The following is a 23,772-nucleotide window of genomic DNA, read 5'->3' as shown; positions in this document are numbered from 1 at the left end:
GTAGGAAGATAATAATGAATATTTTCCACTTTTAGTCCATTTAGGTCCCTAAAATTTAATATAAATTTTAATTCACAATAACACTTCACTGATTTAATACATACTTAACTTTATCGTGGAGCTTATTAAGTTCCATTGAGCTATAGCACTTTGAGTTGTCTAATTCATCTTTATCACTGTTTATGTCTCTTTTATTCTTGAATCTATAATCGGCTATAAATAATGATTTTCTTCCATAATCATCTTCATTTGTTTGATCTTTAATATCATCATCACCTTTGAAAACACTATTAGCTTCCAATACTTTACATATTGAATTAGGGGTTATTCTTGAACTTTCATCTTTTAATTTACTACTTCCTACTATTTGGGTAATTTTTGTACCATTTCTATAAATTATTATTGTTGGGAGAGATTTGTCAGGATAATTTGGAATAATATTAGTAGATATACCTTTCACAAATTTAATTGAACTGTATTTCGGTGCAATAACTTCACTTAATATTTTATTTACTAATAAGCAATCTTCTATATATTCGGTATACAAGTGAAGTACTACATATATTCCATATTTTGATGCTTCTGACACTTCTTTTACAAAGTCACATTTCGTAATAAAGTATAACTCCCCAAATCTGTTATTTTCCATTGCTTTTTTTTTAAGTGAAGCTAGACGTCTTTCTCTAATTAGTTGTAATTCTCTATCAATTTCTTCATCATCATAACTTGTAGATTCACCAATTTGCTCTATATTCACTACATCAAAAGCAGAAAGCTTACTCAATTCATTAATATTATGTTCATATATTTCTTCATTTTTAATTTCACAACTACGTGGTTGCCATATTCCACGCTTTACAAGTTGATCCTCCCACTGGGTTGTAATATCAGTAGGATTTGTTGTTGACATTACTCCCTAAGTTAATTAGAATATTTACTATATATATATTTATTAAATACTGCAAATTAAATATAACAAGTCTTAAAGTTAGTTTTAGTACTACTCTTTAAGGATTGTAAGTATAGGCGCCGCAAATATGCACACAAGGACCATATGCAGAATGTAATAATTATTGGATATTGAGGAACTTGAAACCATATTTTCATGAAATAACACTAAAATTTGTGACTTCTAATTGTACGAGAAAAATCTATGCCTTGATTTCTTCCTTTAAACCTTTCTTCCCATGAAGAATATATAACACGGCTCTCAGGTAGGAAGTATTCGATTCCAAGTTGTCTCATTGTGTGCAATATAAAAAGATAAAATGGAGTCCTTATCTCTAATAATTTATCCCATTCATAAGCTGGGTTTAAATTACAAAATGAGATACGTGTTTCAATATAATGTCCAGGTTGTACAGAGCAGATATATACCCAAATAGAATTTTTTGTAAATTGAAGAGGCCTATCATCTGCATACTGTTTTATAATAGTAATAAATGCATCAAATACAAAAGGACTTGTTGAATCTGATATGTAGAAGGTAATAAAGTCACTACTTTGTACTGAACGACTTTCATTTGCAATATTTTGATCTGTTAACCAAGAATGAGGATACATGACAGGTGTAGATTGTTTATTGGAGAATGTGGTACAGAATGTACCAATCTTACGTACTGTCATAACTTGACTTCCATTAATCCTGACACGATCTCCTTGATTATAGGGATTCTCAAAAACCACAAAAATAACGGAACTAATAAAGTTGCTATAAAGACGGTTCAAGGCCACAGATAAAGAGGATATGATAGCAGCTCCAGAAATAACAAGAGTGTTTACATTGACCCCCAATATTATAAGTATAAAAATAAATGAAAAGAAGAATAATACAATCGAAACCATTCGCTGGAATACTCTTGCAATTCCCTCCTGAGACTCAAGAGTATTAATCATCTTTTTTCTAGTTTCATACATAGACACTACTAGTCTTACCCAGTCATCTTCATTGTAACTTTTTCTTCCAGATGGATCTATACGTTTTAGGATATTATCTATTGAATCCCCATAGAGAACTTTGAGAACATCATAGTTCAGTTCTAAAGGTTCTTTTTCATCATCATGAAATATATCAATATTTTGTGTTCTTATATTACTAGGATATTCATGTAAATTAGTAGGAAAATTTTCGTTTATTCTATTGGGAAATTTTTTAGTTGTCGTTCCTATAACATCTAAACTTTTGCTCGCTACTATTGGTGGCTTGATTTTACTTTTAGCAAAGAAATCCGTAGTGCCATCAGGAGCTAATTCAGTTGGAAATATTATTGGTATTTTATATTTATCAAATGGTTCTTGGACATCTCTGCGGTCAGCCATAGGTGGTTCTGGAACTGGATATGACGTGTTGAACCTTTGCAAGTCCTGGGGAAATTCTGTAGTATCGACTTTTTCTAATGATATATCTACAAGGTTGCTTTTCTCCCGAATAATTTGAGAGTTTTCACTTAAAGAAGATAATTGAGAAATATTATCATATGATTCAGTAAATGATGGTACTTCGATGAATTTCGACAAATCTTTATGCTCTATTTCCTCACCACACATTTTAGGTTCTATAATTTTTTCTATCTTTTTGGCCTTCCATTTACCCATAAAAATAAGAATTTCATTTGAATGTTCTGCCATATCATTAAAAAGTTTCTTTGCATATAATCTTGCATCCTTTTTATTTTTTAATTCCACATATTGATTTTCTACAAAAAATAAGGTATAATATTGTCTTACAAATTGTACAGCTAACCAATTTTGATATTTTTTTTTTTTAATTTGTTCAATACCTGTCTCAGTAAGAAAATAAGGGAGTGTTATAGAGTCTCCTCTATTTAATGGCTTTGATTTCAAATAAGAAGATTTTTTGGAGTATCCACTCAGAAATATGGGATCAGAACTATTTGGTTGGATTCTCAAACCACCTACAATATGAGGTTGTAATTTTGACCAAGTACAATTAATTTGTCTTAAAAATCTATACTTCATTAAAAATCCAATGAGTAACTTTGATATTGAGCTTATAAAGTCTAACATAAAGAAAAACATTATAAATGATAGTACAAGTCTCCTGATAGCAAACACTAGAACTATTAATCGACCTCTAATTAAAAATGAACCAGCTAAAGCTGTTATTTCATGATCTCCTAAAAACATGTAAACTCTATACGTATTTGAATGAGAATCATATGGTAGTTGGATATACCATAAAAGTGCAATTTCTCCTGCCCAAATAGAATATAACAGTTCTGGATCTGCAGTTCCTGATAAAGCAGCAAAAATTCTTCCTTCAGGACATAGCCATGGTAATATTCTTTTAAACATAATCAACCTAAGAATCATAAAACATAAGTAACTTGCAAAGTCAATGAAAAATATGCATATACCAATTTTCATTGAATTAGGGGCTGATTTATTCGATATTAAGGACATAAAACCTGCTACTATGGAGTCTAAGAACAAAAATGAAAGCCATATTACTGGAGCCTTGTCTGGGAAAATAATATGTGCAATAAACCAAAACCATGATTCAGTATCCTCATCATCATCATCATCATCTTTCTTCTCTTCCAGAACTTTGCTGGGGCGTTTAAAAAATGAGTCGCTACCACTTTTTTGAAAAATATATCGGCTATATCTGTCACCTTCCATATCTGGACCTGGTGGGAATATTGATAAACCTTGTTGCTTTATATGGAAATTATTTGTATTGTGTTCGTCTGCTTTATAATTAAAAAAGGCTGCAATTCTTCCTGGATTTATCAATGCATTATGTTGTAAGGTTTTTGATCCAGAATTCCGATATGTACCATGATCTCTAATATGTGGCCTCCTCAAGGAAAATCTGTGAACTTTTGATTCTTCTTCAGGATGACGTTCATGTATCCTCAATATAGAAAATCTATTCTTCCACTTTTCTCCTCCTATATCTGAATTATCAGAGTTTTGATGCTTGATTATAGTCATCTATTTTAAAATCTTTCTAATATTTACATTTAGAACCTATACTCCCAATACCGCAAGCGCTTTTATTTTCTAAAACCTTTTTAGATGTTTCATTTTGGGTATTAAATACTACAATTAATAATACATTAACACTTTATAAATCTGATCACTTCCTATATATAAAAATTAGTCCTTATATTTACCCAGAAAACTAACTTTAATTACAAAAAGTGAGGTACTATAGAATGTATATTCAAGAATTCTACAAGATTTCCTGCAGTAGTGACTTGTAACATAATTGTAAGTCTTTCTTAACTATTTAATGACTATAGGAATTATTTTAAGTTTAAGCTTCAGTGTAAAATTATGTTGCACACATACTACACACGTACTAGTGTTTTATTTAGGTGCAAAAACTTGCAGTATATATATAATGAACCTGAAACTTATATTCCTTGTTATTGCAAGTTTACGAATTAGGAATTTGTATGGATCACCTACACAAATTGATCCTTTCACTAGGCGAAGTAATTTAGAACAATGTATAGATTTTGAATGTTTAAATGTAAAAAAATCTAAGTACTTCACAACCTGTGGCTTAGGGCTTATATGCAAGAACTGTCCTTTAAATTCCTTCAAGTCTCATCAGAATCTATGTAACACTTGGAAGGAACCACAGTACGAGTTTCTGGTGCTAAATAGTGGATCTTCAAGTACTAGAACCAAAGTTGGAAATCAGTTTTTTTATAAGATTAGTACACAATGGATTAAAAAAGATCCAGTTGATATTTCTAGCTGTAAACTGGAGAATTTTAAATATGATAAAACATACCAAGTTTTCTCTACTGGACAAATATCAAATTTGTACACTACTATAACATTCCAAGTCATAATAGTATCAAATAGTCGTAAGATGAGTAAACCAGATGAAATTGAATTTCAAATTGAGCTGCAGGAAAGTATGGAGGAAATAAATAACAGAGGGATTAGTTTTAAAAACCAGAGACAAAAGTCTTTCTGTCCAGTTACTCACTTGAGTGAACCATATATTTACAAGGTATCTGGTAATCTTGGAGAAGTCAGTATTATAACAAGATCTTTTTCACTACCAATAGATAGATCTTTAATTTATAACCCAAATGAATTTTCTATTAATGTTAGATGTAGAAGTAGCAAAATTTGTGATTTAGGGGTTCTGAAATTTTGTCTCAGGCTTTTTTGTAGTAGAATGCCAGAATCCCAATATGGTCAATTACAAATAATCCAAAACTTATTAAAGATACCTCCTCCAGATATACCAAATTATGAAGAGAATGAGAATATTTCTGAAGAAATAGTTAAAGAAGATAAAGATAACATAAAAGAAGAAACAGAAACTCAAGGAACACAACCTACTCACAAAAGGCGAGCAAACACAGCAAAATCTTTTTATAGAGTTCCCGTGGCTTACTCTGGTCAGATCCAATACATTGATGAGTACAACAAGTGGGTACCCGCGAGTAACAGTTTAAACTCAAAACAAAATATAATAATATATATATTAATTGGAATCCTACTTACAATCACTATAATTTGTGCAGTAGTCTTATTTTTTAGGTTTAGGTAGTTGTTTAATTTTCAATACTTCAAATTCACCACTTAGTATCTTTATTTTTAAGTCTTTGAGCCGGTAACAGCAAACTTATGTGGATTCATGCATGCATGCAATCGTGTACCGGTGTGATATCTACCCCCATATAGCATTTGCAAAGGTGTAACTCAATGCTATTTGGAATAAGAGAGAAAATGTTAGATAAGAAAAAGTTGTTGTTGTGTTTTTGTTTACTGCTAACTATCCATATTACTTGGGGTCAATCTGAAATACAGGCACCCACATCAGAATTACTTCAAGAATTAGCGCAGTATCGTCAGCAATTTAGAAGAACTATTGATGGTAGACTATGTGCAGCTGTTTTTGTTCAAGACTTTCAGACTTATACTGATTGTACAATAGCAAGATCTCCCGATGGTACATCAGGGAGAGAGTGGTGTTATGTTGAACCTCAAGTAGCAGCTCAGGGTGTAAACAACTGGAACTACTGCTTACCAATAGTAAATTATGACTTAGTTCGTGCAAAAGCTAGTGAAGCTTTTGAAATAAAGGTCAAGGAATCTGGAAATATTGCAAAGCAGTTAGATAATCAAGCTGCTAGACTAATGGATATTTTGGAAAGATACAATAATACCTGTGGTTCACAGCAAACTATCGTAAGTAGCCGTTTAGACCATATTGAAACTTTAATTCAAAAAGGTCAACATTGTCTAAATAAAATTGAGGAGTCTATCACTAAGATAGATGTAATAAAGACAAATATTGATGAATTAGAAAAGGATATTGCTAGGGATAGAGATTTGGCATTGAGTCGTCCAGAAAATTGCGAGTTACTCCCAGGCTATGAAGATATTCCCTTTCCTGATGGATTGAGAGGTGTTTATTATGATAATCCAACATTTGAGGGAACCCCAAGAAATTATAGAACTGACAGAAATATCAATATGATGTATATTTCTAAAGATCCTATTGATGGAGTTTCAAATCAACAGTTCTCAGTGCGATGGGATGGTTTCTTGCTAGCACCTGAGTCAGGACGATATTATTTTAGTATAGAAGCAGATTGCGGTGCAAGAGTATTTTTAGGTGGTAGGGTAATAATAGTTGATAGGATGCCACAGCCATCTTCTGGAGATGCTACTGCTGAAAGACCTGTTCCAATTTTGTTAGAAGCTAAGTATGATGGACCACACAAAGTTACATCAGTTGCACAAGAGTTAATTGGTGGTCAGAAATATCGCATTAGAGTTGAAATGTTCCATAGTAGTCATTTGAGATTCTCAAATCCAGATATGGCATCTATCAAATTGATGTGGCGTACATCTACAATTCAAGAACAAATTATACCAGGTGCATATTTCTATACAGGTAATCCTCATCAACCACTCAAGCTATCTGGTGTGAATCCAGTATTTTATGAGATTTCAACTTTAAGGAATGGTGAACTTGCACACAAAAATGCCGACAACTATTATATTGCGGATGTACCAAGCAATTTTGAAGGTTTGAAGATGTTGAAAACATTGCCAAATCCAGATTTACATGAAATGAATCTGCATGTAAATCAGCCCTGCACATTATTTATTGCAGCTGACGTTACTGAAAAGCTACCTATTTCATCTGAATCATTACAATTTGTTCATACTGATTCTGTCTTATCTGTATACAAGACTGATAGCAAGGATAATAGTAAAGCTAGTGAGACACAGACAATGAAGGTAGCAAAAGTATACATTCCAAGGGCTGGTGAGGTAAAATTAAAAGTGGATAATTCAAAACCATTTATTTTATTTTTCCAGCAAAATATGGAGCAAATAGAAGAAGAATTACAGTGTTCAGAAGAATTACTTTTAAGTACAAAGGATTTTATTGAATCAGTGAAGTCATCTTCAGCAGAGAGCTCAGAGTATACTGGTGAATATGGTCTTGGAGGTAAAAATACTGATACTCCATATGGTACATGGAAGACTTCTAAGGGAAACACAATTGGTGAAAGTTTGCTAGTCAAATTTAAGCAGCCTGTGAAAATCACAAGTTTCCAGTATATTCCACTTGATAATCCATCTTTCTGGCCATCATCGTTGACAATGCACATTAAGCAACAAATAGATGAAACACATGAGACAACTGTGCAAGAGAAATTCCATTTAGCACATTCAACAAATCCAAAACTACATAGATATACATTTCAGTATCCAATAATTAGTAAAGAACTTAAAATTGAGATCTCTCAAATGTTTGTTGATGGAAGTCAGACAGGTGGCTCATTCATAATTTACGGGGAAAGTTGTCAAGTGAAATCTAAAGAGAAAGAATAGATCGTAGTGGCTTAGTATTATTCATAATCATAAAGTCAGTAAGTGACAGAAATATAAATATATAGATTATTAAATACAAAGGCCAATAAGTGGATAATATTAGAGAAAGCTTTTTAATCATGTATATTCGGATATTTAAATCTAGTTATAAAGTGCGTTTGCTATATCAAAACCCATGGGGAATCTGAAAAAGGTAAGCAATTATTTTTTTTATATTGAGATTCAAAGTTGTATATGACTCACTAACCACATAAATATAAAGAGTTTCTGCCATAACAATTCTTAACTATAAAGTGTGAAGAATATAGAGTAATAAATTGACAACATTTAAGTACAACATACCTATATTTTTATAACATCTCTTTCCAAATAAAATCTTTCCATTTTCATAAGCAACTTTAACTTCATTTTTTATATTATTTAACATAATGGCTGACCACTGGGGCAAATCGATTATAGCATATACTGCCCAAACTGCAGAACTGAAACAAGATCATTTTAATATAAAGTAGATAATGTAAATATTTGATAGGTAGAAAATGTTTTGGTTTATCCACATACCCAATATTCGTTATCATGATTATTTATGTATTTGTTAATATTATAGTATCATATTTTGGGGGCTAAATCAACCTTGGGGCGGCTGATTGTGTAAACTATCTGCGCATCTGGCATGCACTGACGAAGGAGGTACATCAAAAGAGATGCATTCACTTGACTATTAAAAATCTTATATTAAATATATTTATTTTGCAACAAACGAAAAATAATTATATATTATCAAGTAATATCTCATTTGAATTATTACCAGAAGAGAGTTGGGAGATAATAGAATATTATAGGTAAAAAGAAAATAATAGATTTATTTTAGGGGGGCAAGTAAATATTTATTTTAATAAAAATATTTGACAGTTACTAATAAAATTTTAAATTCATTTACAACTATCTATTATACAAAAACACTTAGTAGCCTTGCTTATTTCCTAATGTTTGTTGGTAATTACTTTAATTCATGAAAGCTGTCCAAACTCAAATACGTGTAATATTCACAATTATCAAATCATTCGTTGGGACGGGAATTATCTTTTTACCAAGTACTTATAAATTTTCTGGGATAATTTATGGAAATTTATTATCTGGATTGGTATGTATACTTGCAATAGTTACATTAAATTACTTAGTGGAATGTTGCGAAAATGATGAAAGTTTAAGTATAATCGCAAAACGTACCTGGGGAAATTTTGGAATGGCCTTGGTAGATATTTCTATATTTTTTTCTCAGCTGGGATTTGCAACTATCTACATTATATTTATTACCCACAGTATCCAAGAAACAGTTCATGTGGTCTCAAATTGTCAGGTTGAGTTATCTATTTTAGTTTTAATTGGTATACAGATGGTTATATACCTTCCATTTGCATTTTTTAGGCATATTGAGAATCTGGGATTTCCAAGTACATTTGCAAATTTATCTGTATTCTCAGTACTAATTATAATTATTTACTTCGGAGTAGTTAATATATACAAAAATCCCATAGGAAGGCCTTCAATCTTCTATGAAGGAAGTATTTATGGTGCAGGTTTGGTTTTAGGTACTAGTGCATTTACATATGAGGGAGTTGCATTAGTATTACCAATAAGGAACTCAGTTCCTCATCAATTACGTTCAACTTTCCGCATTGTACTATCCTGTACTTTGTTATTCATAGGACTTTTTTCCATTAGCTTCTCTAGTTTTATTTATTATTCTTTTGGTGATGAAATTTCTTCTCCAGTTACTGGTAATATAATCAATATATACGTAAGACTAATATGTTTATCAGTATATTCTATTGCCATAACTTTTTCAGTTCCACTCCAACTATTCCCAGCAATTGATATTGCAGAATCATATATACTATTTAGATATAAAAATAGAGAAATAAGAGGTAACAGAAATACTGAGGATATCTCTGAAGTAATAAATTGCAGACAGTTTATTCATAGCAGTGAGGATCAATTAGAAATAAATAGTGAAGAATCCGATAATAATAAGGGAATCCAACTTGTTTCTATCTCCCATAAAATAGATCATATTGTATATTCTCCAATTAATAGTCCAATAGTCTCTTTATCAGCTAAAGGGAACGAATGTAACTGTGAGGATATAAGTGGAAATGAGGCTGAGATTAGTGCTCAAAAGAAACTAGTAGATCCTCAAATTAAAAAGAGATTTCAAAATATCAAATACAGTTTTATTAGAGCTTTGATTGCGTATATTATGATTCTTTGCTGTGGTTTAATGGCATATAGCTTCGAAGAAGAACTTGCAAATTTTGTGGCAATTACTGGTGGTTTGCTATGTGTACCTCTAGCTTTTGTTTATCCTCCCCTATTCTACTATAAACTTAATAGAAAGTCTAATAGTAATATTGCAAATGCGGCTATCATCTTCTTAGTATGTATTGGGTGTATAATATCCATTGTATCAGTTACAATGGCAATCCTTACATGGGAAACTAACCCAAGAACTCTGGTTTGCGTATATTAATGAGAATAATACTACTAAGATGAATTGAGATTCAATATTTGATTATTACTAGATATTATGGATTGTTAGGGTATCTATTGTATTCGTAATCATTAAGTAGTTTTAGTTTTCTAGCGCTATAATAGGCTATAATAGCGGGTATAAGGTAACTTCTCGTGGAATAGTGGTGTGCATTTAAAAATGCAAATGATATAAAATGTGCAAGTTTCAGAAATCTAATACTGAGAATAAGGGTTTATCAGAAATATTTGTAGAATTTTTGCAGGGATTAACAAATGAAAAATATTTAGGTGAAGAGAAAATTTGCAGACACGCAAAGCATGTTTTGAGAGCGTATATGAAATTAAACATTGCTAACAAATTTGCCAAATCTCCAAAATATGATTTAAAGACATGTCAAACATTTGAATCACCCAATATATGCTCTATATCACCTACTAGAGCTACAGTTTCACCAGTTTCAAGTGACTCACTGAATAGTTGTAACACCTATTCAACCTCATTAAGGCATAGGAATTATCTATCTAGTGATTTAGAGAAAGAGATTACATGTAAATTTGCTAGATTAAATAAGTCATTAAATGAAGGCTATGATTCAATGGAATCTCCAGATAAATTTATTGATTTTGATTACCAAGAGGGTTATATACCTTCAGATCAAAATACAGCTGAAACAAGGTCTTGTCATTCTTTATATCGTATAGCAACTAATTCAACATCTATTTCCCCACAAAATAGTGATGAAGGGATGAGAAAGCTTAATAATGCGTTACGTGAAGATAAACTTAGACGTATATCAACACATTCATCAAGAACTTGGCCATCAGCTGTAACTTCACATTTACAAGGCTTAGATATATTCTTAAAAATAGCCACTTATATACCCCCAACAAAGAGACCAAATAGATCGTTAAGACTCTCTATTGGGAGTTGTTATAGGCCTCACCCATCTAAAATTCACTATGGTGGTGAAGATGCTCATTTTTATGATGATAACATAATGTGTATAGCAGATGGGGTTGGAGAATGGGCTAATTTTGGTATTAACCCACGGGCGTTTGCAGATGAATTAGTTGCAGGTGTCAATATTGCTGCAACTTCAATGTTTAATGTTATAAAGGATAAAAATATCAATAATTCTATTGAAAGTAGTGTAAAATCAAAAGATGCAATTCTTGTTAATAGAAATTTGAATGTAGAAGATACAGATGAATTTACATTGAAATCAGATAAATCTGAGTATATTTACAGTGAGAAATCAAAAACTCATCTAGGTTTGGCTGAAAAGTCTACTCAGTTAAAATCTGCAGATTATTCATTACAGGGAAATAACATCAAGGAAAAAATAGAAATAGACAACTTATCTATAAATTTAAATCCAAATAAGAAGTGTTCAGTCAAAAATGAGTTTAATGTTACTACATATAATGATGAAGTATCTACAAGAGTTGAACTGATAGAACCTCTGAATAACTCTTTAATCTATGCTCAATATCTCCTTGAGGAGGGATACAGAAATACAAAATCATTTGGTTCTTCAACAATTCTGGTGGCATATTTTGATACTTTGATGAGTAATCTTGGAATATCTTATTTGGGTGACTCAGGTATTATAATATTAAGGAGAATACCCGATACTTTTAGAATGGGTATAGTATATCGAAGTATAATGCAGCAACATTCTTTTAACTGTCCATATCAATTATCTAAACTACCACAGAAGGAAGATTTGCCTTTATTGCAAAAAAGAGGTTTACTACAATTTATAAAATTGATGCAAAATCGGAGTGATGTTCCTCAAGATCTACCTGTTCACACAATAAAAAAATCACTAAATTTGATGGAAGGAGATCTCGTTATTATTGGTACTGATGGCCTATTCGATAATCTCTTTGATTATGAAATATGTAGTATATTAAATGGCGCGGTTTCTCCATATGAGGCATCAAGCTTATTTTTAGATGCATCATTAGCTACATCTTCACAAAACATAGCAATGGCTTTAACAAATGCAGCGTTTATAAAATCATTAGATCCAAAGGCTAAAACTCCATTCAATAAACAGTGGGCTAGTGACAATAGTAAATCTTTCCCATTCTGCAATATCGGAGGTAAATTAGATGATATAACTGTAGTTGCAGCATGGGTTGTTGCATCAAATATTGGAGTATCTAAAATGAAATCTTTTTAAGTTCCTTATTCTTCATTCTAAAAACGGTTAGGATCATCTTTAAAACAGTTTATATTTTTTCTTTGTTTTTCCAAATAAGACTTATGTATCATAATTCTAAAATAATATTTAATATTTTATAATATTATCGATAAAACAATTATTCCTAAATATTTTGTAGTATTTTCTATTACTTACTTGTCATATGGTTGTAATATTTCATATCCCCATGATCTTATTATTGCAGATACTACAGTGTATAACATGATATCTGCCACGCTATATTCCTCCAGAATCCACTTTTTCCCATTATCAAGTCTTGCTTGAATATTATGTAACATTGGATGTAAATTTTCCAGTAAAAATTGACCTCGCTTTTTATTTTTCTGTATGTTATTAAAGCTATCTAAATTTGAATCGAATTCCCATAATATATTAAGTACAAGTTGTAAATATTCAAACCAATTTTCAATTTGTAGTTCATCTTCGTAATTGTTACCCATAAGGTTACATTTCCTTCCTAAGTATCTTAGGATAGTTAAAGATCCTGTCAATTCTATTTCACTATTTGGATCTGATAAATATGGCAATATTGGGAAGTTATCTGATTCTAAAAGTACATTCTGGAATTCTGATTGTAGAAAATCTTTACCCTGAATATTATGTTCTATAAATGCATTTTATATTTGTCCCTTGATAATGCAGTATATTTGATTATTCTATAACTATACCTTCATATGGAATACATTTATCATTCAGGAGAAGTCGGATTACGTCACAAGATCCTCTAATTAAGATATATTGAGTTAAATCCTACCCCTATTCACTCTAAAAAAACTCAACTTACCTACATGCAAAGTATATCAATTTTAATGGATTTTTTACCGAATAAGGATAATTAGAGTCGTTCATTTTATTAAAATCCTCGTGAATTCTGAAAATAATAAATTTTTTACCTAGGAGAATCCCCACACAGATCATTCTTGCATGATCTTTTGTTTAAAGTTTTAGGTGCACAAAATATTTATTTGACTACTTATAAATCCTTAATTTATTTACCATGGAAAATAGGGATCATATACTTCAAATATATATAAAATTTTTCTAATGGGGAAATATTTACTATCAGAGTAATAATACAACTAATAAAAGTATTTAAATGCTAAAACAATAACTCAACTTTTGAATAGGATTAGATATTTATTAATTTACCAGTTTATTATAAATAAAAATGGACAATAACTGAAAGGCTAATTTATTTATTTTACAATGTTAATACATATAGTCTCTTTTAGACATACCACTACATGTTAAGGTCCTTTCTAATTTATTGGCGGTATTTAACGCGGCAAGTGATAGGAATTATAGTTTCAAAAAGCACTAAATAGGTATATAAACTCTAGAAAAGCGGGAACTGTTGTAGTAACAAGAGCAATAAGAAATACTTTCTCAAATTAATACAATGAATGAAATAGATGAATCTGGAGGGAGGTTTGAAGATGAGGAGGATGATTTTGTAGATGAAGAGTATTTAGAGGAAGATGAAATAGAAGCTAGTGATGAGAATGTAGAGATTATGACAGATGATGTAATACATAATAAATATGAAGGAAAACCCTGTGAAGGTCCAAGAATTACAACACCTTATATGACAAAATTTGAGAAAGCAAGAATAATAGGAACGAGAGCTTTACAGATTAGTATGAACGCTCCTGTAGCAATTCCCTTAGATGGTGAAACAGATCCATTAATTATAGCTGAAAAAGAATTATATGCAAAGAAAATACCCTTTATAATTAGGAGATATCTTCCAAATGGTAATTACGAAGATTGGAAAATTGATGAATTAATACTAGACTAATCTAGCCTATTTTCTTTAATGTTGTAATTTCTAATTAGAGTTGACCACTTTTGTATAAATAAATATATGAAGACGAAATCTTGAGGACTTTCATCTAGTACATATATCTATAGAAGGTGAATTTGTAATTTCATATGATAGTTAATGAAGATACTATGACAATAACTACAGTATCTAAATATGGTACTGATGACACTTTACATTAAGGCTTAGAAAAATTTAGCTCTAGGCTAGTATTCTAGAGAAATTAAGATCAAAGAAATCACTCTAAATCTACTTTAATTCTTATTCTTTTGCATCCTTAAAGCTCTGTCCTCTACATTAGAGAGTCTAATACCTTTATCCTTTGGTAAAGTCACTAGGGACTTGTCACCTTCCCCAAGAACAAAAATGTTCTTTATCAATGTTGCAAACGTATGACCTTTCTTATCACGGACAGATACAATACATTGAGCACCTTGCTTGCGTTCAAGGTGAGTAATTACACCTACACGCCCCTGAGAACGACCTCCTGTAACAGTGCATAAATTACCAACTTCACATTTGATAAATTCCATAACCTATAGATAAAGGAAATAGTAATTAAATGTTCAATAGATACAATATAATCTGTATACTTAGTCTCAGGATAGTCTGTGAATGACTACCGAAATATTCTCATCAAACAAAGTAGTCCGAGAGATCCCCATTTCGGTTTGTTTCATCACCGAATCTGTATACAAGTTTCAATAACTTACCTTTCCTGTCTCCAGATCAATTTTTACAGTATCATTTGCCCTTATTTCTGGGTGGATATACCTTAAAGTACGAGCATCATTAGTTGTCGCTGTTGGCACACCTTTTGGACCCAAGGCAACTCTCGTCACCTTACATAACTTGTATTGGGCCTCTTTGGAGCTAACTTGAACAGGTACAAATCTACCTTTTGTATCATACATAATCCTCATGTTCTTATTAATCCTATCAATAGTAATAACATCCATAAGGCCAAGTGGGAAGCAAGTATCTGTGCGTACTTTACCATCTACCTTGATCAGACGCTGCATGACAATATACTTAACTTCTTGATATGTCAAGGCAAACTTGAGCCTATTGCGTAACAATATAGCTAATGGAATACATTCACGTAGCTTATGGGGACCACTTGACGGACGAGGTGCATAAATGCCAGTTAGCTTATCTAACATCCAGTTGGATGGAGCTGCTACACGCTTTAAGTGCTTTTTCGGACCACGTGCCTATATATTTAAATCATAATCAGTATATATCAAGTAATATTATGTATAGAAGACAAGCTTACCATTTCAATTCAAGTACAGAATCACCTAAATAGTTTCAACTTTTCAGTGTTGATATTAATCAGGACTAGGCCTACAATTATTTTTGGTAAACACCTGTCTCGATTAGAGCCTACAATAGATTGTGTCTCTTACGACTATTAAAGTTGTTTGTAAAATTAGACTATACTACCTATATAGTGTCTATATTGGTTTAATAATAGACAAAACTGTAATATAAATTATATGCGCCTATTTTATTTCCCAGTAGGTATTAGAGCGCTACTTAATGTCCTAATAATATTGAGTACTCAGCACATTTGTTTATTTCTCCACCTGTTCGAGATTTTATAAGAAACTTAAACTGTCAAATGTAAATTTCTTTAATATTATTATATCATTGTGTTTATATTGTCGATTTCTCTAGCTTCTGATAACGGATCTTATGCAATACTAGATGGCTGGTGAAGATAGTTTACTTGCAGGACGAATATTAGGTATACTTTATTAAATAAAACCTTTAATATCTTATTTAACACTACTATACTCATAATATATGAACTAAGATTGTGGAAGTGCAATAATGGAACTAAATATACCAGAATTAATGGTTAGACGTCGTATTGTACTAGAAGGATACTTGGATTTCTCGAAAAGTACGACGTCATGGGATATACATAAAAATATGCTTAGAAAAAGTTCTGAAATGTTTGTATATTGCACAGAAAAAAAAGCATTAATATGCCCAGCACCTAGGAGACGTGGAGTAAAGGAGGATGGGTGTATAATTGCATATAATAGTGGTTACATTATAGGTATTGGTGAGAATGAAGAAACCTGTATTGAGTATATTGCATGGCTACGCAAAAAATTTAGACAACATGATCCTTCTGTAGCACTTCAAATTACTCCAATTAATGTCATATTTCGTATTGATATATCTTACAAAATAGGTTCCATTAATCTAGACAAGCTCTTCAACATAATAAAAGTGATACCTCATAACTTTGAGATATCCTATGATCCTGAAGTATCTGCAGTATTAATGTTGTATTACAATGGCCGAAGCCAAGATAAATGCTTTTGTTTCCCACAAAGTGAACAAGTTTGCAGTGAAATTACAGAATGTTGCTACACAATATCAAGTAATATTATTATAATCAGTAGAGTAAAGTCGTATAAACATGCAAACATTGCAGCTCAGATATTAATTACATACCTAAACCAAAATGAGATAGTCAGAAGAAATCAGTGAGTTGTTAATGAGTGAATTAAATACTTTACCTTTGAATGAGCTGTAATATAGCAATATATACAATTTACGGATATTTGGAAGCCCCTATAAACTATTCAAATACTTCCCTAAATTTCTGAAATATCATGTCGTTACATTGTTCCTTGATAGATAAAGTCTCTATAAGTTCTTCTTTTTTAAAAGTAATTGGAGTTAAAATCTCTTTATTATCTAAATATAGATAATTAAGAGCATGTTGTAATATGGTCATTGCGTTGTGAATATCTCCATCTAGTATAAAAAAAGAACTGAAGTCAATAAATGGGTCAGCAGTATATATAATTCCATCATTAGTAAATATTGGATCTTGAAATTCTCTATTGTATATATATCCTCCTTTATAAATAATACAATCTATATAATTATCTTGTACTTCATTGCTGCTATTAAGAAAATATCTTAAGAGTCTTTCAAATTTCATAGTAACTTCCTCTGCACTTTCTGTTTTAGACATAATTTTACAAATGTTAATAATGTAAGAGCCTTTTGGGCAGCATCCACTACTAGAGCCACATTGCATTATATTAACTACTTCTACATGATTATCTGTAGGATTTTTAGTTTGATTGATCTTAATAGAGGCAAAGAATATGTCCTCCTGAAAAGTTTCTTCTTGTACTATCAGTGGTTTGCAAGTTATCACGAACATTCTAAATATTCGCCTTACATTTTCCTGCTTAGGACCATCGTATATTTGAGGTAGTAATCTTGGAGATCCAATCAACAGTTTAGATTTTAGGGTTATAGCTTCCTTCATCTCATAATTGCGAATTTCAATCTCCCATCCATCATTACATTTCTTAATATTCTCAATGTATGTATGTAGTCTATAAACAGCCCCATTCACAGCTGCAAACCTAGAAAATGCTTGAGGAATATCACATACTCCATAACATGGGAACAAAAACGGTGTACCTGAACAACCATGTTGGTTTAGTGATCTAATAAGTTTCCCAATTGGATTTACAACATCCATTTGCCAATTAATATTTGTTTCAGTATCAAAGTTTAGAGCAATGCAAAATCTAACCATATCTAAGGTTTTATTTGTTAATTTCCACTTTTTTTGAAATAATGGCCATGAATTAACAACTAAGTCTAAATCTAATTCATTTATATTCTCAATGGAGTTTGCTAATACAGCTGGGGATCTAAATGGATCATTCCTAATATCTAAATCTTTCTTTTGTTTCCCTGCACTAGAATCCAATAAGTGAGACATTCCCTTAAATAGTTTCATAAGTGAACGTTTCTCATATAATGTAAGATCTGTAGAAGCAAATATAGTTTTTTTAGAAAAAGGAATATTGATAAACTTATTTGGGACCGGGAATATATATTTGGTGTGTAAAGATCCTTCCTCAAAAACTTCATCTCTTGAGAGTGTTTTAGTAGTGAACATATCCTCGGAATAGTCATCAATATTACAAAAGGATAAATAATTAATCCCTTGGAATTCTAAATAATGCGTAATCTTGCATGAGAGTAAAATATCAACTAGAGGACTCCTACTAAATATCATTTTTGGGAGTAGATCTATACAAAATTTGTTTAAAGGATAATTTGAGTTCGAGTGACTTGAGTTCACCCATCCAAATTTATTCGAAAAGGGACTAGTATCAAACATATGATCATCTAGGTCACAATTAGATGTGAGCCATTTATTTAGGTTGTCCAATTTAATGGTATTCCAGTAGGTACCATAAGAAGAGGCAGGGTCAATATGGAGCACAGAAAAACCTCTACAGGATAATCCAGCAGCTACTATACACTCCAAAATACCTGTTCCAACTATTAAAACATCCCATTTATCTCTGTTCATGAATAATTGAAAAAATTCACCGAAGAAAAGAACAAGTGTATCACGAGCGCGTCTCTTATAGAAGGCAATATGAAAATTCAGTTCTGAAATATCGACAAATTATGTAAAGGAAATATCAATGAAGGATTGAGAATTTATCAAAAAAGATATTAAATTGAGATATATATCTAACTATACATTAGTTGAGTTATTGTCTTCAAAAAAGTCGGCACTATTTTCAATTAAGTAATTAGCTGCAAGCTCTTCATTCTTCTCGCAAATTAGAAAGGCTTCTAATGCTGCATTTCTAGGAAATCCAAGTCCTTGAAGCCTCTCCACAGCTTCAGCTTCTTGTTGAGTTAAATACACAGAGGTTGCTCCATTAATTTCACCAATATCATCCGAATCTGTACGTTCCATAAGTCTAATGAACTCTTCTTGATTCTCCGTGATAAGTTGAAGGATTTCTGGATTTGTTTGACCAACTCTCGCCAATAATTCCGGTAATATCCTTGGGTCCTGTTGAACCACCATTCTAAGCTGTTGAAATATAGGATTTGTTCGTAGAGAATCCAAGGCTCCTGTAACTGTATCTCCAGATGCATTTGTTGAAATTTGATTTATATCTGACATCTCTGGATTTATTGGGGTCGTCGCAGCCTGAGATAAAGAAACCTCAGATTGTCCTTGTCCTTGTCCCTGTCCTTGTATAATAATACCTGGTAAAGGTATACCTGAAGTTAAATATTCAACAGCTCTATCTGGATTGTTGAAGGCTGCTCTCATAGCAGCTATCACTTGATTCCTTTCAAAACCCATATTCACAATATTATTTATTGTTGTTTCTAACTCCGTACCTGTAATGAGAGCAGATGCACTTGATTCATAAGTATTCTGATCACAATTATTAGGAATTACTCCAGTGTTGGTGGTTACAGGAGTTGTTTGAGCAGAGGTAGAGTTCCCTATGTTTTTAGTTTGTGATATTTCACTTGACTTTTGTTGTATTGCTCCCTTAGATACTAATACAACTAGCCTTTCACCTTCTTTAATGCCGATATCTTGTACTGTCTGGGAATCCCCTAAAATCCTCCCAGCAAAGATCAGTTTCTGTCTTGATGCAGTCATTTGAGAGTTCTTAGCTTCTATAAGCTGCTTTATTTGAAGAACAGTAAAGTTATCCTCAACCTCTATCTCATGTTCTGTATTCTGAACAGTTCTTACTTTAATTTTCATTATTTAAAGGTGTTCTCAAGTGCTTTAAAAAGTGGAGATCTAAGAGATTCTAATAGTTCGTTGGTAAATAAGGCGGGTACATGATTTAAAACTTATACAGGACTCAAAAGAGATAATATGAAAGAATAAAAAGCTTGTTTAATAAGTAAGAGAATCTACTTTTTAAGCGTCAATTGAATTTGATATGTACAGAAGTTCACATGCTACTGGATATTAAATCTCTTAAATAAAGTAATCCCTATCGTAGAGATCCCTTGGGCATTGATAACTACACAAGGGTGTCTCAGGAAGTAAAGATATAATTTCATATAATAGGAATACTCTGTATAGTAATGATAAGGTAAATATGCCAAATATTGACTTTAAATATGCCCAAATATATATACTTGTACTAAGAAGTAGTTAAGCTTGTATTTCGGTTCTTATTTTGGTACTGTATGTTCTTCTGCAATAGATGTATTAGATTCAGACTCTGATTCGCTGTTCACATCTTCTTCAGTTTCAGCAAAATCTGAATCTGAAGGAATTGTTTCTTGCTCTATTGTTTGGATCTTCTTGTGAGTATTACATAGTGACAAGAAGCCTGGACAACTACAGAGGCTATTAAAGAACGAAGTTATCTTTGATAATAAGAAATTATGAGACTCTTCCGAAGTTGGAGTCGTTAGCTTCACTGCATTTCTTGATGATATAGAGCTTAAGCATGTGTAACTTCTATGTGTACCTAAATTAGATAGACCAGTTTCTGAGCGGAATGTATGGCCATCTGTAGTTAGGCCACGACTAGATACTAAACTTAATGAGCTCAATTTTACACTTCTCTCTGCTTGTTGCTTAAAAAAGCACTTTTCATTGACTCTCTGTTTTATTATAGCTTTCCCAATTAATTCATCTGCAGAATTGAGCTTCTTTTGACCTGGAACTACAGGTATTGGAGTAGTAAAAGCTATGATTGAGTGTGTTAACTTTGGAGGTCCTCCAATAGAGCATGGAATACCACAAGATGAAGAGGGTTGTTCTTGAGTTGTAGCAACACAGAGTCCTCTTGCTAATGTATGTTCTTCAAGTTGCAAATGATGCTTTTGCCCATGTGTATCCCCAGAATCTGATTCTACATTATTTACTGGAGAAACACTCATTTCAACTACATCCATGTCGAAAAAAAAGTGAAATTCAAGATAATAATGATTAAGTTACTATACTTGAATTATCAATTCTCAAATAAAATTCCAAAATTTAGGCCCATGCACACATAGTAAAACGACGTGACACATCTTTGTTTGCATTAAATTGTGTCTCCCTATTTGCCATTGTAGAAAGAAGAATATATGTTAAAATAGTAGGAATGAATGACAAATAAAATTAATATAAGATCTTATAGTTGGTTTCAAAATAATATATAGCGAAAAACACATGCCTTAGACAACTCTCACTAAAACCTACCCGGGTCTAAATAATGATGCTTAAGACAAGCCGCCAGTACTCTTATTTTTATATAATATAGAATATGATACCTACTCTTTAGCTACTTACTTTAGATTTTAATGTATAGTAATAACTTAGACTTACTACTGGATCTTAAAAGGCAGTTAGAAGCTGTTATAGATAGAGGAAGTCATCGTCTAGAGTGTATATCACGTGCATGTGAGAGTGGTAGGTTTAATTTTTCTAAGTTCTGTGTAATTTCAAATTAGAAATATACTATTATCTCTATTAAAATATAATTAATCTGTGTTATACTTATTTTGTTGTAATTATAAGGTCCCTATACATTGAATGAAATTGCATCTCTTGGTATGAGATTTGCTAGTACAACTAAAGCACCTCCTGAATTTGATGATATAACTGGTGTACAACTTGCACAAAGACCAAGTTATAGATTCCCATGCCCATCTAATGCACATATGAGGCTATCAATGCTATATCATGCAAAGCAACTTGTCTGTTCTAAACCTATTTTCAAAATAATTGAGGTCTCACTATCAACTAAGCAGATAGAGGTGTCAAGTATAGAAAACTGTACTATATTATATAAAATTAATGAATCAATAGAACAACAATATTTAAACCCAATTATTATCAGTGGATCTGGGAAATATGTTATTCATGCCCGTTGTGTTAAACAAGGATATACTCAATCAGATATATCTGAAACTTGTTTTGAGATTAAGGATCAAAGTCAATCACCTAAATCTAAAACATCACGAAAATTAACTGGAATTACAAGTGGGATAAATAAGTACAGAGGATTACATTTAATTAGAGCTTCACAATCATCAGATGATTCAGATAACTGTCATTCATCTGAAGAAAGTGATTAACTATATCTGAATTATTTAATGTTTATCTAATAATAAACTTCTATATATAAGTAATTGTACTCTCTATTATATTCTGATATACTAAAAGTGTCTAATATATATTATACTAGCTTAGTTTCTGAGTTTCTACAAATACGAAAAAATTAGATAACTAAGATCCAATTAAGTATAGCGTTGATTGCGGGCGATTGGGGCGCTTCGTGAATGATATATTGAGTAACATTGCAACTATAATATAATGAATTTATATATACCAAATATAGATAGCGGTTTTGTGAGGAAATAAATAGGTCGTATGTTGAGGGGTAATTTTTAAAAAAACTAAATTTAGATTGCAATCTATAAAGAGGGGTACTTGGATACTTTAAGGCTGTTCCTTTTTTTTATAAGTACTCTATTTAATTGTAATTTTAAACTGAATCAGATTTGAAAAAAAAATGTGGGGGTTATGGAACTCAATGGGAGATTCTCATACTCAGCATGAGTCTGATACAAAAGATATACCTGGTTCAAATTTGTCAGATGTTTCAACTCCAACTCCAAGCCATGGTGCACTATTGGGTGAAATTCATGAACCTATGAGACCATTAACAGAAGAAGATAAGGAATTCTTTACACAATATACTGAAGGACTTCAAAAATGCATTGGGAAACTGTTGAATATTGTAGATGACTTTTTATTAGCTCATAAAGATCCAAATAAGTTTGAAGCTAGAGGAAGTATCTTTTGCAATGATACTACCTATGTAGATCTAGGTACAATGGGAGATTCCTCATGTAGTAGATTTGACTATGGAAGTCAGGGAACAACTTTGCCATCCACTTATGTTTCCCTGTGCAATTTTGGTACTCGAATAAGACCAAGACAGCTCTTTGATTTTCTTATAAATATTGAAAACAAAACTCTTTATGATAATGGTTGTAGTGAATCAACAGTTCTTTACCGATGTTCTAAAATTGTCTTTGGTAGGCAGTGTTATAAGGGGATGATGGGAGTACAGGGACGTGAATTCCTACTTGTTGGAACTAACTGTAAATTGAGTGAAGATTGCTATATAATTGTGGCTTACTCTCCAAGGAATTTGGAAAGTTTACCAAGTAAATTTCATGATATTCCAGTCGTTGAAACATATGTCAGAGCTCACATAGATTTAGTTGGGTACTTTATACGATGTAATCAAGGTAGTACAGAACTTTTCTTTGTTAATCAGATGGATCTTGGAGGTATGGTTCCTTTAATGTTACAACGTATTATTTTCTCCTCACAGTTGCAAATGATCAGTACGTTAAAGAAATTCATTTTAGATAATTTAGATATTTACTATAGTGGTGATAAAGATGAAGAAACTCCCTAAGTTTATAAACACTTTTCTCTCAAATACATCTCTATTTATTAAGATCCTGTGATCTTAAAATTCTTTGTCAAACCGACTACAA

The 23,772-nt window shown here is 31.7% G+C and overlaps 16 protein-coding genes across 16 annotated transcripts, besides 7 other annotated features; 8 read left to right on the top strand and 8 right to left on the bottom strand.

Moving 5' to 3' along the window:
* Positions 1–49: 49 nt before the first annotated feature.
* Positions 50–73: a sequence feature (AT_rich).
* Positions 74–85: 12 nt separating this feature from the next.
* On the bottom strand, positions 86–910 carry CMU_015020 (uncharacterized protein; the record flags this gene model as incomplete). Its single annotated transcript, XM_002141139.1, has 1 exon — positions 86–910. The coding sequence occupies one exon, from the start codon at positions 908–910 to the stop codon at positions 86–88; it is 825 nt and encodes a 274-aa protein (XP_002141175.1).
* An 11-nt stretch (positions 911–921) lies between these two features.
* Positions 922–959: a sequence feature (AT_rich).
* Positions 960–1,116: 157 nt separating this feature from the next.
* Positions 1,117–3,957, bottom strand: CMU_015010 (mechanosensitive ion channel family protein; the record flags this gene model as incomplete). The annotated part of the gene is made up of 1 exon (XM_002141138.1): positions 1,117–3,957. One exon carries the CDS (start codon positions 3,955–3,957, stop codon positions 1,117–1,119), a length of 2,841 nt encoding a protein of 946 aa, XP_002141174.1.
* Positions 3,526–3,549: a microsatellite.
* A 412-nt stretch (positions 3,958–4,369) lies between the features above and the next one.
* CMU_015000 (uncharacterized protein) lies at positions 4,370–5,542 on the top strand (the record flags this gene model as incomplete). The annotated part of the gene is made up of 1 exon (XM_002141137.1): positions 4,370–5,542. The coding sequence occupies one exon, from the start codon at positions 4,370–4,372 to the stop codon at positions 5,540–5,542; it is 1,173 nt and encodes a 390-aa protein (XP_002141173.1).
* Positions 5,457–5,482: a sequence feature (AT_rich).
* Positions 5,543–5,697: 155 nt separating the features above from the next.
* CMU_014990 (PA14 domain-containing protein) lies at positions 5,698–7,845 on the top strand (the record flags this gene model as incomplete). Its single annotated transcript, XM_002141136.1, has 1 exon — positions 5,698–7,845. One exon carries the CDS (start codon positions 5,698–5,700, stop codon positions 7,843–7,845), a length of 2,148 nt encoding a protein of 715 aa, XP_002141172.1.
* A 111-nt stretch (positions 7,846–7,956) lies between these two features.
* CMU_014980 (uncharacterized protein) lies at positions 7,957–8,935 on the bottom strand. Its single transcript, XM_002141134.1, has 4 exons — positions 8,407–8,935; positions 8,188–8,327; positions 8,093–8,131; positions 7,957–8,029 (listed from the first exon to the last, which is right to left on the bottom strand). Exons 1-4 carry the CDS (start codon positions 8,421–8,423, stop codon positions 8,007–8,009), a joined length of 219 nt encoding a protein of 72 aa, XP_002141170.1. The 5' UTR covers positions 8,424–8,935; the 3' UTR covers positions 7,957–8,006.
* Positions 8,565–8,597: a sequence feature (AT_rich).
* Positions 8,726–8,752: a sequence feature (AT_rich).
* Positions 8,858–10,375, top strand: CMU_014970 (transmembrane amino acid transporter protein, putative; the record flags this gene model as incomplete). Its single annotated transcript, XM_002141135.1, has 1 exon — positions 8,858–10,375. The coding sequence occupies one exon, from the start codon at positions 8,858–8,860 to the stop codon at positions 10,373–10,375; it is 1,518 nt and encodes a 505-aa protein (XP_002141171.1).
* Positions 10,376–10,571: 196 nt separating this feature from the next.
* On the top strand, positions 10,572–12,566 carry CMU_014960 (uncharacterized protein; the record flags this gene model as incomplete). Its single annotated transcript, XM_002141133.1, has 1 exon — positions 10,572–12,566. The coding sequence occupies one exon, from the start codon at positions 10,572–10,574 to the stop codon at positions 12,564–12,566; it is 1,995 nt and encodes a 664-aa protein (XP_002141169.1).
* A 97-nt stretch (positions 12,567–12,663) lies between these two features.
* Positions 12,664–12,694: a sequence feature (AT_rich).
* A 45-nt stretch (positions 12,695–12,739) lies between these two features.
* On the bottom strand, positions 12,740–13,300 carry CMU_014950 (uncharacterized protein; the record flags this gene model as incomplete). The annotated part of the gene is made up of 2 exons (XM_002141132.1): positions 12,740–13,198; positions 13,277–13,300. The coding sequence occupies 2 exons, from the start codon at positions 13,298–13,300 to the stop codon at positions 12,740–12,742; spliced, it is 483 nt and encodes a 160-aa protein (XP_002141168.1).
* A 707-nt stretch (positions 13,301–14,007) lies between these two features.
* On the top strand, positions 14,008–14,406 carry CMU_014940 (DNA-directed RNA polymerases I, II, and III subunit RPABC2, putative; the record flags this gene model as incomplete). The annotated part of the gene is made up of 1 exon (XM_002141131.1): positions 14,008–14,406. One exon carries the CDS (start codon positions 14,008–14,010, stop codon positions 14,404–14,406), a length of 399 nt encoding a protein of 132 aa, XP_002141167.1.
* A 278-nt stretch (positions 14,407–14,684) lies between these two features.
* CMU_014930 (40S ribosomal protein S4, putative) lies at positions 14,685–15,709 on the bottom strand (the record flags this gene model as incomplete). Its single annotated transcript, XM_002141130.1, has 3 exons — positions 14,685–14,966; positions 15,144–15,644; positions 15,707–15,709. 3 exons carry the CDS (start codon positions 15,707–15,709, stop codon positions 14,685–14,687), a joined length of 786 nt encoding a protein of 261 aa, XP_002141166.1.
* Positions 15,710–16,266: 557 nt separating this feature from the next.
* CMU_014920 (uncharacterized protein) lies at positions 16,267–16,938 on the top strand (the record flags this gene model as incomplete). The annotated part of the gene is made up of 1 exon (XM_002141129.1): positions 16,267–16,938. One exon carries the CDS (start codon positions 16,267–16,269, stop codon positions 16,936–16,938), a length of 672 nt encoding a protein of 223 aa, XP_002141165.1.
* Positions 16,939–17,029: 91 nt separating this feature from the next.
* Positions 17,030–18,799, bottom strand: CMU_014910 (GDP dissociation inhibitor family protein; the record flags this gene model as incomplete). The annotated part of the gene is made up of 1 exon (XM_002141128.1): positions 17,030–18,799. The coding sequence occupies one exon, from the start codon at positions 18,797–18,799 to the stop codon at positions 17,030–17,032; it is 1,770 nt and encodes a 589-aa protein (XP_002141164.1).
* A 171-nt stretch (positions 18,800–18,970) lies between these two features.
* On the bottom strand, positions 18,971–20,014 carry CMU_014900 (UV excision repair protein Rad23, putative; the record flags this gene model as incomplete). The annotated part of the gene is made up of 1 exon (XM_002141127.1): positions 18,971–20,014. One exon carries the CDS (start codon positions 20,012–20,014, stop codon positions 18,971–18,973), a length of 1,044 nt encoding a protein of 347 aa, XP_002141163.1.
* Positions 20,015–20,436: 422 nt separating this feature from the next.
* CMU_014890 (uncharacterized protein) lies at positions 20,437–21,168 on the bottom strand (the record flags this gene model as incomplete). Its single annotated transcript, XM_002141126.1, has 1 exon — positions 20,437–21,168. One exon carries the CDS (start codon positions 21,166–21,168, stop codon positions 20,437–20,439), a length of 732 nt encoding a protein of 243 aa, XP_002141162.1.
* A 390-nt stretch (positions 21,169–21,558) lies between these two features.
* On the top strand, positions 21,559–22,335 carry CMU_014880 (uncharacterized protein; the record flags this gene model as incomplete). The annotated part of the gene is made up of 2 exons (XM_002141125.1): positions 21,559–21,667; positions 21,776–22,335. The coding sequence occupies 2 exons, from the start codon at positions 21,559–21,561 to the stop codon at positions 22,333–22,335; spliced, it is 669 nt and encodes a 222-aa protein (XP_002141161.1).
* Positions 22,336–22,772: 437 nt separating this feature from the next.
* On the top strand, positions 22,773–23,690 carry CMU_014870 (uncharacterized protein; the record flags this gene model as incomplete). The annotated part of the gene is made up of 1 exon (XM_002141124.1): positions 22,773–23,690. One exon carries the CDS (start codon positions 22,773–22,775, stop codon positions 23,688–23,690), a length of 918 nt encoding a protein of 305 aa, XP_002141160.1.
* Between the last annotated feature and the right edge of the window lie 82 nt (positions 23,691–23,772).

This window comes from Cryptosporidium muris, genomic scaffold, assembly GCF_000006515.1.
Source record: "Cryptosporidium muris RN66 scf_1106632373475 genomic scaffold, whole genome shotgun sequence".
Classification (NCBI taxonomy): domain Eukaryota; phylum Apicomplexa; class Conoidasida; order Eucoccidiorida; family Cryptosporidiidae; genus Cryptosporidium; species Cryptosporidium muris.
The sequence above is the reverse complement of the archived record's forward strand: the minus strand, read 5'-3'. Positions and strand labels throughout refer to the sequence as shown.